The sequence below is a fragment of the Podarcis vaucheri genome (assembly GCF_965113315.1).
Source record: "Podarcis vaucheri genome assembly, chromosome: 14".
Lineage (NCBI taxonomy): Eukaryota > Metazoa > Chordata > Lepidosauria > Squamata > Lacertidae > Podarcis > Podarcis vaucheri.
The window spans coordinates 15,527,493-15,541,944 of NC_138752.1; the positions used below are offsets into that span (position 1 = coordinate 15,527,493).

General features: G+C 47.3%; 1 protein-coding gene across 2 annotated transcripts in view; it reads right to left on the bottom strand.

Moving 5' to 3' along the window:
- Window positions 1-10,858, bottom strand: part of SLC27A2 (solute carrier family 27 member 2) — a 57,038-nt gene extending 46,180 nt beyond the window's left edge. The window contains exons 1-3 of one of the 2 annotated variants that reach the window (XM_082198526.1): window positions 10,306-10,858; window positions 3,672-3,881; window positions 1,317-1,475 (exon numbers count right to left, since the gene is read on the bottom strand). In XM_082198526.1, coding sequence (XP_082054652.1) covers window positions 1,317-1,475; window positions 3,672-3,881; window positions 10,306-10,783 — 847 coding nt within the window. In that variant the 5' untranslated portion in view covers window positions 10,784-10,858. The remainder of the gene's footprint in view (window positions 1-1,316; window positions 1,476-3,671; window positions 3,882-10,305) is intronic. The other variant, XM_082198525.1, reaches the window with a different exon arrangement.
- Window positions 10,859-14,452: the final 3,594 nt, after the last annotated feature.

The window sequence follows — 14,452 nt, forward strand, 5'->3', positions numbered from 1 at the left end:
TTCAAACAGTATTATCCCTGAATGAGCACCATCAAAACATATCTCTGTCTGTTTGCACCCATGGCTATTTCTCCCAAGAGCCTCCAAGGGCATGTGGTGTGGGAGCTTTGCGTCAAGATCCCAGGTACCTTCGGGGAAATGTATACGAAGGAACGATGGGGGGCAAGGGGCAACAAATGTTGATTCTACACTCCTGGCTCAGTTCGGTGGCTAGAAGCCGAGTAAACATGCTACAGTGGAATCTCATGCCGTGTCAAGGTCCCCAAGCCAACCCAATAAAACACAATTCACACAGAATTTTTTGTTTAAGGTTTTTGGCATAATTTTGGCCACAACTTTATTAAAATACAGTGGTACCTCGGGTTAAGTACTTAATTTGTTCCGGAGGTCCGTTCTTAACCTGAAACTCTTCTTAACCTGAAGCACCACTTTAGCTAATGGAGCCTCCCGCTGCTGCCGCACCGCCGGAGCACAATTTCTGTTCTCATCCTGAAGCAAAGTTCTTAACCTGAGGTAATATTTCTAGGTTAGCAGAGTTTGTAAAATGAAGCATCTGTAACCTGAAGCGTATGTAACTCGAGGTACCACTGTACAGAAAATGTGAGTGGTTGCTTAGGCATTGGTTGCAACTATCTGTCCCCGCCCGGGGACAGACTGACATTCGCACGCCCGCAAAAGTCAGAAAGGGAAAACATTTTGGGGAGAAAGATGGAGCTGGGAAACATGCCCTCACCTCTCCCCAAATGCTCACAGGGGCTCTTGCGTGGCCCTAGCCCCTTGACAGGGGTTTGGACAAAAGTATGGCAAGCCCCTGGATTCCTTTAACGGAATACCCTTGCAGCAACAGCATTGGAGGGGCAGGCACCAACCAATTCATAAAAACCAATGCCTCACCGCAACCTTACAAGTTGTGACGATTTGCTACGCGGTAGGCAAAATCCAAATGGCCCCAGCCAATCAGCCAAATGGACAAAATTCCTACCAGGCCCCTGCCCCATGACGGGCATAGCAAGGTCAGTGGGAACAACCCTAAATATAGGGAGGGTGGGCGAGTAATCTGATGCGCGCAGCGAAAAAAGGAAGTTCAACGCTGCGCGCAGGGAATATAAAACTTCTTGGCTGTCAATCATTAAATGGCAACATCAAATTCTCCCCAACGACAAGAGGAGCCCAATTGCAATGGTGGCTGACTACCTTTACCCGCCCAGCAACAGTGGGATGTCTTGTAAGACCCCACCGCAACACGTGCTCTCCATGAAGGAGAACACGCTTTCCAAAACAAAGTCAAGTTATTAATCCAACTTAGTCCTGCTTACCTTGCAGGATGCAGCCGTGCACCCCAATTAAAAGGGCGGCACTATGATAGAGCGGCAGAGCGGTATAGATAACATCTGCTGAAGTAACACCGCTGGCAATGATCAGAGCACAGGCCAATATCGTGCGTTCATGGGTAATCAACGCAGCTTTCGGGAGACCTGTGTGAAGAGAAAAGTTTTGTTTTTCATTAGACGGGAAACAAGTACAGTCGTACCTTGGATCCCGAATGCCTTGTGAGCATAGCTGTCAACCGTCCCTTATTTGGCGGGAAACTCCCTTATCCCAGCGCCGTGTCCCGCTTCTGTCCCTTATTGATGATGTCCTGTAAATTTCCCGGGTTTCAAAGGAAGCAGCTCCTCTCCCTCCCTCTCTGCTGGCCAGGGAGGAGGGAGGCTCCAACTGTGTTGCTTGGCTGCGTTGCTCACCCAATAAGGAGTCTAAGAACGACTGGGGGGTGGAGCTTGCATGCCCTGTGCCAATCAAATCGGCCGCGTTGCCTGGGGACTCGCCTTTGCTCAGCGCTTCCCAGCGGAGAGGTGACGGTGGTTTTCCTTGCTGCATCCCCTTTGCTGGGTTGCTGCACTGTGGGAACCACCGCTTGAGGCTTCGTTTGGCTGCTGGCTGGGCTTTCTGCCTTTGGCTCGGAGGGGCTCACATACCTGTGTTTGGAAAATCTCTTATTTTGGCTGCTGATCCCTTATTTTTGAGGCTGCTGGTCCCTTATTTTCAAATCTGTAAGTTGACAGCTATGCTTGCGAGTCAAACATTTTGACTCCTGAACGCCACTAACCAGGAAGTGAGTGTTCTTTTGAACTCGAACATCCCACGGGGCTTCCACGGCTTCCGATTGGCCGCAGCAGCTTCCTGCATCCAATTGGAAGCCGTGCCTTGGTTTCCGAACATTTTGGAAGTCGAACGGCCTTCCGGAACGGATTCCGTTCGACTTCCGGGGTACCACTGTACAGGGCAATGACATCTATGAACCTACTATAATGATTTCCAAACCTCTAATAACCAGAGAAGGCTTTATATGCCAATTCATCTCCTACACCTTATCCTCATGCTTAAAATCTCCGTTCGTGTAACAAACAAACAAAAAAACTCATGTTAGGGAGAAGGCTAAGTTGCGACACATTCACAACATGCATTTAAAACACCATAGTAAAGGTAAAGGGACCCCTGACCATTAGGTGCAGTCGTGGCCGACTCTGGGGTTGTGGTGCTCATCTCACTTTATTGGCCGAGGGAGCCGGCGTACAGCTTCCAGGTCATGTGGCCAGCATGACTAAGCCACTTCTGGCGAACCAGAGCAGCGCACGGAAACGCCATTTACCTTCCTGCCGGAGCGGTACCTATTTATCTACTTGCACTTTGACGTGCTTTCGAACTGCTAGGTTGGCAGGAGCAGGGACCGAGCAACAGAAGCTCACCCCGTCGCGGGGATTTGAACTGCCGACCTTCTGATCAGCAAGTCCTAGGCTCTGTGGTTTAACCCACAGCGCCACCCGCGTCCCTAAAGCACCATAATGCCACTTTAAACAGTTGTGGCTTCCCCCAAATAATTCTGGGAGCTGTAGTTTGTTAAGGGTGCCTCAAGTTGTTAGGCGGCTCCTATTCCTCTTCCAGGATTCCCTGAGAAGATTGATTGTTAACAACTTTGGGAACTGAAGAGATAGTCATAATTAACATTTATCGGTTGTTTTCAGTAGGACTAAAACGTAGCCAACTTAGCTTGGATCCAGCTTGGGTTGCTACTGGTTTTTTTCATCCAAAAGAAACCGTTCAAAAAACAACAATGCTCTCTTTTGTTAGTAGAGCAGTCTCACATCCATGGGTGTAGCTAGGATTTCTGGGGGGGGGGGCCTTTTGTTGCAGGGAGCAGAACCTCAGTTAGCTATGTATTTTTACTGATTTTACTGCCCCTTCCTTACCCTACTTGGCTACGCCCATGCCTTACATATGCTTTTGTTTGCAAACTACCACATTGCTTAATAGAATAGAATTTATTATTTATACCCTGCCCATCTGGCTGGGCTTCCCCAGCCACTCTGGGCAGCTTCCAACAGAGTATTAAAATACACAACTACAGCTAGTTTTGTCTCCCAAGTTTTAGAGACTTTAGAGGCACTGTGCTTTTCCTCAGGCACTTTCAGTGGAGTTTTGCAATATGTCAATTAGATTTCTTCATAAGATATTTTAAAACCAGCCAGTGAATAAAATAAGCCAGCTGCAATTCTGTACACCCAGTTACCTGGAAATCAGTCCCACTGAACTAAACAGGACTTATTTCTGCATAGGGTTGACTGTAGACCAAGGAATCCCTAATTTCTGGGTTTTTATTATTATTACAGTACCTGTAGTCCCAGAGGTATATATGTACAGGGCAGGACTTTTAAAAGTGACATTTGATCTCCAGGACACTGGAATAGGCTCATCTGAAGCAGCGTCCATTTTGTCAATGAAACTGTCGATCCCCTCTGTGTTGGAGGTCCTGCTTAAGTAATAGATAGTCACATTCTCTTCCTTCAGGACTGGAAGCACTTCTTCAATGGCTGATGCTAATTCTTTAAGGAGGAGAGAAGAAATGGTTACTTAAAGGGGGGGGGGGAAGGCCCATTATTCAATAAAGGTTTGTGCTGTGATGTTTTACTCTGAAATGTTTTTGTAGTACTCTTCATAGCATGGCCAGATGCAAGGGGGGGGGGGGAGGAAAAAGAAAAGAGTTGTGTAGAAGGAGAGAATTTCAGGTGCTGTAGCTTCGAAACCTCAGAAAAGTCATATGCCATTGCTCATTTCCACAATGGCGGAACAAGTAGCACAGAACAAAACCTGCAACCAGTGGCGTAGTGTGGGGGGTGCAGGGGGGGCCGGCCGCACCGGGTGCAACATCTGGGGGGGGGCACGCTCGCACTCGCAGCTCTCTGCCCCTACATGGCTCACTCACTCTCTCTCACTGCAGTGCTGGCTGTGCGAATCCGATCCGAGCCGCCAGGTCGCCGCCCACTGTGAAGGGGGTGGGTGCCAGGCGTGCGGTGTGGGTTAGGGGGTGCAAATTACTTGCCTTGCCCCGGGTGCTGACAACCCACGCTATGCCACTGCCTGCAACCCACGTGGGAGATCAGCTTTTGGTGAAAAAGAGAATACAGGTCATCAAGTTACAGTGTGGCCATGTTAAACGCCACTCACATATACAGTGGTACCTCGGGTTAAGAACTTAATTTGTTCTGGAGGTCCGTTCTTAACCTGAAACTGTTCTTAACCTGAGGTACCACTTTAGATAATGGGGCCTCCTGCTACCGCCGTGCGATTTCTGTTCTCATCCTGAGGCAAAGTTCTTAATCCGAGGAACTATTTCTGGGTTAGCGGAGTCTGTAACCTGAAGTGTCTGTCACCCGAGGTACCACTGTACAGTGGTACCTCAGGCTACATACACTTCAGGTTACATACGCTTCAGGTTACATACACTTCAGGTTACATACTCCGCTAACCCAGAAATAGTGCTTCAGGTTAAGAACTTTGCTTCAGGTTGAGAACAGAAATCGTGCTCCGGCGGCGTGGCAGCAGCAGGAGGCCCCATTAGCTAAAGTGGTGCTTCAGGTTAAGAACAGTTTCAGGTTAAGTACAGACCTCCAGAACGAATTAAGTACTTAACCCGACGTACCACTGTAACAGGGTCCACAGCAAACATCTTGCCAAATTTATTTCCACAAATATTTAGTGGTGCCATATAAAGGAAGGCAAAATACTGTGGGGTATCAGAAACACAGGTGTCATATTTTCACGATACATCTGGGAAAAGGCTAGCCGGCATGTTTCCTAACAATCTGAAATTGCACAATGCCTGGATTTGTGTGTCACTATAAGGACCCTCAGGAGATTGTTCATTATCAAGTGTGAGGGTTCTCCAGCCCCACCTGCGTATTTCAGCTATTTCCAGTGGGAGGGTGACGCAATATCCCAGGGAATTTCCTACCTCTTTCATGCATCGTTTCTGAAAGGTTCCCATAATGACATGGAAAATGTATCTGCGGTTATCTGTGTGCTCCTGTTCCACCCTGCATGAGAGACTCCCCAAAAGCCACTGTGAGCACGGTTCTCTTTTTGGAAGGCATTCCCAAAAAAGGAAGTGGTGACACAGATGTGTATGGCTCAGGGGTGCGGTTGTGACCTCCAGCAGGGCCTTCTCTGTGGCAGCATCCTTATTAGGGAACTCTTCCCTTATGTCTCCTACATGATCATCACTTAAACATAGCATTGTTCACTTAAGCATTTTCGCTCGTGCATTTAGTACAGTGGTAACTTGATGTGCTTTTGAACTGCTAGGTGGGCAGGAACTGGGAGGAAACAATGGGAGCTCAGCCTGCCGTGGGGATTCGAACTGCCGACCTTCCAATCGGCAAGCCCTAGGCTCTGTAATTTAGACCACAGCGCCACCCGCGCCCCAGCTCCAAACCCAAATGCCAGACAGCATTAACAAGAGAAGTACCATTATTCAGAACAAGGTAAAGGGACATTTTGCTGTTATGTAATGTATTAATGTATCAACAGAATAGAAGCAGAAGAGTAGAATAAAAGCAGAATTTCCAAATCTTGTAAAAGGCAAAAACAACCCCCCCCAAAACCACCTTAAAAGGTGGACACTGCATATACAATGGTACCTCAGTTGTTGAACATAATCCATTCCGGAAGACCGCTTGACTTCCGAAATGTTTGACAACCGAGGCACAAAGGGCGGTTTGCAAAGTCAATGGGGAAAATGGAAAAACATGCCACGGAAGCCGTTCGACTTCTGAGGTGTGTTCGAAAATGGAAGCAATTACTTCCGGGTTTTCGGTCTTTGAAAACCAAAACGTTTGGCTTCCGAGATGCTCGAAAACTGAGGTACCACTGTCGTTGACTCTGGCCCTGCATAGCATCCTTGGTTCTTCTAATTTGATTGCTGGCAATCTGAGGTGGTAAAACTCTGTCTGGATGTAACTACTGCAGGCCCATCTAACTGAATATTTCCCCATCTATAATATTTCTGCAGCATGTATGAAGAGAGAGTTCTAGCTAAGTTAGAGGAATCTGGGGGGTCAGAACCGCCCTGAAATCTCATGGAGAAGGACGATATATAAGTCTAATAAAGAAAACAATAAATAAAAATAGTGTAATAAAGAACATTCAGCCATCGAAGCCCCCACCAGCAACCTTAGGTTTACCTCCTTTCTGGATATGAGAGAGGAGTTTTGCAAAAACCAACCAACTTACAGCCTATGATTCTGCCTTGGCAGAAGATGCTCTCAAGTAAATAATTTATACATACTATTGTTTCTCTTTCTCGGGTCACAGCAATTACAAGGACAGATAAGAGAAAGGAGGAAGGAATTGCATTGCACTTCCAGAAACTATCATTTGCATAGGGAGGCTGATATTAGACCATCAGTGTATCAGATGAACTTGTTCGGTAACTTGTTTGTAGTTCTGTTTTCTTAATTCAGGTCATTGTCTAATCCTTCATTTTCCACAGGTAGGATTTTAAAACTCATACTTTATGCCAAGTGAACAACGATAATTATCCGTTATCTCATGTAGATACGGATATATCAGCAATGTGGGCATGTTTACAAGAAAATGCAGGCTAACGTCCAAACAAGGTATCTCTGCTAACTATTTAACAGGGAACACCTTCTGCCTCCTATTTTTAAGTTACTACCATTACCTGTGTAAACCCGAGGTTGCAAGTTGTTTTAACCCAATAACAGGTTACTTCCAACATTTCCAGAGCACTTTTCAAAACAAACAAAACTTGTTTAAACTTGTATGATAGTATCCAGGCATATATTCTTGTTACAAATCTCACTATTCTGTCTGTTTGGATTTTTTTTAAAGAAAGCTTAGTTATTATTTATATTCCACTTTTCCTCCAAGGAGCTCAAGGTGTTGTGCTTTCCATTTTATCCTCACAACAGGCCTGTGAGGTAGGTTAGGCTGAGAGATAGTGACTGGTCCAAGGTGAGCCAGCAGGCTTCGTGTGGCTGAGTGGAGATTTGAACACTGGTCTCTCAGGCCCTAGCCCAGGGGTGGTCTTTGGTAATCTTTCATAACATGGCGCCCTATGCAAGGCCAAAAATTGGTGACCCCAAGTGGATCTTCTCAAGTTTGCATCTCCTCAGCTCAGACCTCTGGAACGAATTAAGTTCTTAACCCAAGGTACCACTGTATCATTTTTGAGGCAAGGCAACCATCACAGACTTGTATAACTAATTTAATGATTCCTAAGAAGGAATTTGATCCCTAGCATGGAATTTGCCTTTTTTCACAGCCGCTGCACACTAAGTGAACATCTTCATTAAATTATTGACTATGAGTCCCAGATCCCATTCCTTATCTGTCACCTCCAGGTAAGACCCCATGGGCATATATACTTGAAATTAATAATAATAATAATAACAACAATAATAATAATATGTCCCCAAATGCATCACTTTACACTTGTTTACATTGAATTGTACCTCACATTTCACTGTCCAGTCACTCAGTTTGGAGGGCTGCTTAGAAATTTCAGTGTGGTTATTCTCATATATATTATTGGATTGTCACTTATCAGTCCTCTCTTTGCCACTGAAAGTCATATTGATACTTGGTCATAACTGATTCTTGCTTCTTAATGAGCCTGTATCTACGACCAATGATTGTAAATGTACCTTTGCTCTCACTCACTACTCACACTGACCCAATGTCAAACTGCTGATGGAGCTTAATAAAAGATATGGAATGGCAACTATTCAGGTCACCCTATTGGTAGGGATAACCTCTTTTCTCCAGAAAGTCTCCTATCCCTTTCACAGCTACACGAGAGAGAGAAATGCAACAGGGGATACCATGCTCCATGCACCTGTGGAACTGCTGCCTAGCATGAAGCTTAATAATAGGAAGCAATTTAAAGGTGTCATCTGCATTTTAATAAGGCACAATATTGCTGTCAAAACAGTGAATAATCTTGTGGAACCTCCAGTGGCGTAGCGTGGGGGGTGCAGGGGGGGCCAGCCGCACCGGGCGCAACATCTGGGGGTTATGGTTAGGGGGCGCAAATCCACGGGTTAGGGGGCACAAATTACTTGCCTTGCCCCGGGTGCTGACAACCCACGCTACGCCACTGGGAACCTCACATTTATGGTGAGCATGAGGATTCCCCCCCCAAATGTGCACCCAACCACTTCTTGTTCTTCTATTACCTCTGATGAACAATACTTATTATTATTATTATCATTATTATTGCAAAACCTGTTAATCAGAGGCAACAAAAGTGAAAGACTGGTGCTTCAAGGCTCCCTCCCTCAAACCTGGTTTTGAAAAAAGTGGTTTTCTATTGACTTGATGGTGTGCAACACCAGGTTACCATGCCATCATCTCATTCTTCCTTCAAAGAGCTCAGCACACACAGCTCCACCATCCTTCTGGGAGCTCATCCTCGCAACACCCCTGCGAGGTGGGCTAAAGCTGAGATTGTGCACATGACCCAAGGTCACGCTGTGGGATTCTGAGCGGGTTTCACACCACCATAGGAGCCAACTCCTAGGGGCTGAGGTACCGCCCCCCCCCATAAAACACAGTGGTACCTCAGGTTACAGACGCTTCAGGTTACAGACTCCGCTAACCTAGAAATAGTGCTTCAGGTTAAGAACTTTGCTTCAGGATGAGAACAGAAATCGTGCTCCGGTGGCACGGCGGCAGCGGGAGGCCCCATTAGCTAAAGTGGTGCTTCAGGTTAAGAATAGTTTCAGGTTAAGTATGGACCTCCGGAACAAATTAAGTACTCAACTTGAGGTACCACTGTATTTGAGAGGGCCAAGGCTCCCCCAGAGTTCATGAGCATTGCCACATCATGTACACAGTGACACATCATGTAATCCATTATATCAGGGTGGGGCTTACCTGCCCCCCTCCCATATTTTATTCAAGTTGGCACCCCTGCCCATCACTCTAGCCACCAGTGCTAGATTAAACTCTGTGGAGGCCTCTACTCTAGGCAGACGAAATCTCAGGAGGGGCACTCACAAATTATCTCCTAAAACGTTCTTGATTTTACCAACCCACCATTGCTTCCAATCACCTACTTGAGAATATTCTACTAGGATCTGGGCTCAGTGGGAACGTGCAACGCACTAGCTCACAGAAGCTTCGTATCTGGAGATGTCTCGTGGGAGTGCTCTAGTGGGGTAACACTGAACTACAAAAGGTTGGTTGTAATTTTCTTTTGATCCTTGGTTGCGGGGCCCCTAAAGGCATGGATACTGCTAGGTGGGCGGCCATTAAAAAAAGGTTAAAAAACGGTAGAGGACCGCTGGACGGTTAAGTCCAGTCCAAGGTGACTATGGGGTTGCGGTGCTCATCTCGCTTTCAGGCCAAGGGAGACGGTGTTTATCCACAGACCAGTGGCGTAGCGTGGGGGGTGCAGGGGGGGCTGGCTGCACCGGGCACAACATCTGGGGGTTAGGGGGCGCAAATCCACAGGTTAGGGGGCGCAAATTACTTGCCTTGCCCCGGGTGCTGACAACCCACGCTACGCCACTGCCACAGACAGCTTTCCAGGTCATGTGGCTAGCATGACTAAACCACTTCTGGCACAATGGAACACCGTGACGGAAACCAGAGCACACGGAAACGCCATTTACCTTCCTGCCCCAGCAGTACCTTTTTATCTACTTGCACTGGAGTCATAGCTGTCAACTTTCAGATTTGAAAATAAGGGATCAGCAGCCTCGGAAATAAGGGATCAGCAGCTTCACCTGTCCCGGGGACAGTCCACGGGATATCTAACAATCCGGGATAGCAGTGGGAAACGGCGCTGGAATAAGGGAATTTCCAGCAAAAAAAAAAAAAGGGGAAGGTTGACAGCTATGACTGGAGTGCTTTCGAACTGCTAGGTTGGCAGGAGCTGGTGACAGAGCAATTAAACCACTATCAGCTGGGGGGGGGAGGGAGAGGAGAAGAGGAGGTCCTCACCTGGGTCGGCCAGCAGCACTTTGGCGCCGCTGCACTGGAAGCAATGCACCAAGGACCTGGCCCTGATGTTGCAGTTGAGGCAGGCCATGGCGCATCCCAGCTTGGCGCAGCCCAGCCACAGCCACACGTAGGCGGGCTGGTTGCCCAGGAAGAGCGCCACGGCATCGCCCTGCCGCAGCCCTGCGTGCTCCCTCAGCGCCCTCGCCACCTGGTTGCTCCGCCGCTCCACCTGCTCGTAGGTGTACACCTCGTCTCGGAAGAGCAGCATGGGCTTTTGGGGAGCCTGGCGCGCCCGCTGCCTGAACACCTCCACCAGCGTCCGCGGAGGGACGCGCGAGGCGGCGCGGCGAGACCTTTGCGCCACGCGCACCAGCTGCAGGAAGAAGCCCAAATCCTGGAAGAGGTAAGGGCACGCCAGGTTCACCAGCAGAGGCAGCAGCAGCAGACCCGCCAGCGCCGTGTACAAGCCCGGGAACATGGTCTCGACGGCGCCTTGGGGAGACTCGGCCCCCGGCGCCAGCTCGTCGCTCCTCTCTGCCCAGGCGCGCCGAGCGCACTGAGGCGCCTCGCTTGGTTACCGGCGCAAAAAGTGACCGGCTCCTGCCAAACGAGGGGCGGGTCCAGCCAGCCAGACGGGAGCGCGCGCTCACGCTCCCTTTCTCTCTCCAGGTTTCCAGCCCGCCTGTCTCCTCCAGAAGCGGAGATCAGGAGTCTCAAACTTCTACTTCTTTGGCGATCACGAGTAAGATTGCCTTCCATAAACACGGTTTGGGGTTTGTTTTGTTTTATGTGTGCGCGCTGTCCAGCGCACAGTCTTCGCAGTAAGGTTCTATTCAAAAGGCGTGAGTATCGTTTTCCCAGTAGAGATGTATGGAAGTGAGAGCTGGACCATCAAGAAGGCTGATCGCCGAAGAATTGATGCTTTTGAATTATGGTGCTGGAGGAAACTCTTGAGAGTCCCATGGACTGGAAGAAGATCAAACCTCTCCATTCTGAAGGAAATCAGCCCTGAGTGCTCACTGGAAGGACAGATACTGAAGCTGAGACTCCAATACTTTGGCCACCTCACAAGAAGAGAAGACTCCCTGGAAAAGACCCTGATGTTGGGAAAGATGAAGGGCACAAGGAGAAGGGGACGGCAGAGGACGAGATGGTTGGACAGTGTTCTCGAAGCTACCAGCATGAGTTTGGCCAAACTGTGGGAGGCAGTGGAAGACAGGAGGGCCTGGCGTGCTCTGGTCCATGGGGTCACAAAGAGTGGGGCACAACTAAACAACAACAGAGTATCATGACGACTGGTAGATATCTTATGTGCTGCAGCCTTCATCCGCCTTCACAAGCGGTTTTAACATACCGCTTGTTTTTTGATTTTAAGTTATTATTGGGTTTTATAAACAAGAATAATGTTATACAAAAAAGTACGGTATACTAAGTTTTCTCATGTCATTTGTATATCACATACTGCTTGTTACCATCTGCCTGTTCTGCTCTTGATTCCTTTTTAAAAAAAATAAAATAAAATTGCAGGATACAAATATTTTTTTTTCTTAAAAAAATATTTTAACTGGATTTTACAAAACTGAAAATGAAATGACGAGTAAGGCATGATAACAAAAAGATGGCACCCTCACTCTTCCTGGTACAGAAATGGACCAGAAGTTGAATCCCCCCCCCACAGCACTGGCCATGGGACAGTGTCCTTTACCACATGGGGTGGGGGTGGGAAAGTAGGCTCCTTATGAACATGCACAGATCTTCCCTGCTGTAGAAGCAGGAGTGCCAGAGGAGCAGCGCTGGTGTCCCCCAGTACCTGTGGGTGGTGGCCTCACTCTGCCTAATGGTAGGGCCGCCCCTGAGGGCTTGGTTGGTTCTGTCCTCAATGTATCTTAGACTATGTAAAGCAGGGGTTGGCAACCAAAGGCCCATGGGCCACAAGCGGCCCACGGGGGTCATTTAACTGGCCCCCGAGCTGCCCCCAAACCGAGCCAAAGTTGTTGTTGACCTTGGGGTGTGTGTGTGTTTGTGAAGTTGTTGAGCTTTACTCATAAAGTCTACTGAGTTCAATGGGAATTGCAACCAAGAACCTATGCATAGGATTGCAACCTAAAATCAGAACAAAGGGATTTGCAGAAGTGTTAATGGGATTAATGCTTCTTATGTCTGGTCTTCAGTTGATAAAATCGAAATTATCAAATCAAATCTTTGTTATGGTCATAGACCAGCATAAGGAAGGGGTGGGTGGGTACAGTCATTTAAAATCTGAAAAACGATTTGAAAAACTAAAAAGTATTTAAAGTCTATAAAAATCTAAAGGAGGCAAGGAAAGTCTAAGCGAAGAGTCAGGAACATTAGACTGGAATGGCAGAGCATAAGCGGTTAGTATATATAGCTGTCAGTCTACAGAGCACTCTGATATGTGGTCATAAAATCTAGTTTGTGACACAGGTCATCGTCCGACAAATTTTGAGCGCTGCTGTGCAGAATCTGGCAACTGTGTAATTTGTAGCAGGGTTGGTATCTGAAAGCAGCTACAAGGTATAGAATTGTCCTGTGTACCCTGGGTATAAGAATGCAGTAATGGTAAGATGAATCTAGTACAAATGTCTCTGTAATAAAGGCACTGTGGAAGCACATGCTCTGTTGCTTATAAAATTGAAACTTTCAGCGCAGGGATGTGCAATAGGGTGTCCAATCCTTGCAACAAGGTAGCTAAAGGACAGTACTGAAACAAGGTGGCATACCATAATTGCAGTAGGAAATGTGCAAAAAATGGACACACTTGAGACAGCAGAGCAACCCTAAATATAGAAAGCCTGTGCAATTTATGCTTGTTCATGTTAAACGGATATGTTGTTGTTTAGTCGTTTTGTCGTGTCCGACTCTTTGTGACTCCATGGACCAGAGCACACCAGGCACTCCTGTCTTCCACTGCCTCCCGCAGTTTGGTCAAACTCATGCTGGTAGCTTTGAGAACACTGTGCAGCCATCTTGTCTTCTGCCATCCCCTTCTCCTTGTGCCCTCCATCTTTCCCAACATCAGGGTCTTTTCCAGGGAGTCTTCTCTTCTCATGAGGTGGCCAAAGTATTGGAGCCTCAGCTTCAGGATGTGTCCTTCCAGTGAGCACTCAGGGCTGATTTCCTTCAGAATGGATAGGTTTGATTTTCTTGCAGTCCATGGGACTCTCAAGAGTCTCCTCCAGCACCAAAAGCATCAATTCTTCGGCGATCAACCTTCTTTATGGTCCAGCTCTCACTTCCATACATCACTACAAGAAAACTCAATGGAAAAAGACAACGGGCATATAAACTGATATAGATTACCCTTATTCCAAACTTCGGCAGAAAGAAAACAAGCCTTTAAAATGGAATTGGACTGACATCACCCTTTTTGCTGGCATATGTTCCCCTGAGTTGTCAGTTCATGTGACTGAGCAGAACTGAGTTAGAATCCAGTGTAAGTTTCCCCTGCCTCGTCGTGCTCCCAACCTGGAACACCCCTTCAGGGCTTGTGCAGGCAAAAGCTTGTTCTTGGCTCAGCCCTTGCTGAGCTGGGATGAGGCAGTTGCTACGGCATATTCTCCTGCTGAGCTGGGATGTGGAGCTTACACTGGTGTAGCCCGGCTGTGCCAGAAATCAGCCGGCTATGCTGGAGTCCTGCTGGATTCCAACTCGCTAGATCTGGTAGATATTGGGTTTGGATTGCTCCCTTAGTTTGCCACTAGGGAGCGAACGTGGACCACAGTGCATCAGTTCTCTTTAGGCAATCGAACAACTCTACAAGCAGAAACCCTCATAGTAAATATTAGAACAACAACAAACCAAACAGAAATCTATTTCCTCTGCTTACTCAACACACACTTCATTATTGCCTCCCAGAGCAAAACTTTGGAAAAAGAAATCAGGAAGCAGTTAGAGGTTTTATTAATTGCTCACTGTTTTGAGATTGTTTTTATTGTTTATTAAGGGTTTCAAAAGAACCATTTTGTAAATTCATTAACAGAAAAACAAGCATAAGGCATAGGGCTAAGACAGTTGTTGATAACATTACTGTACTATTTTTAACACTTGATCCAGGGGTTAGAAGGATCTCTGCATACAGCCTATTTCCCCCCAACCCAACTCATAACAGTATGATTAAGCTGACAAG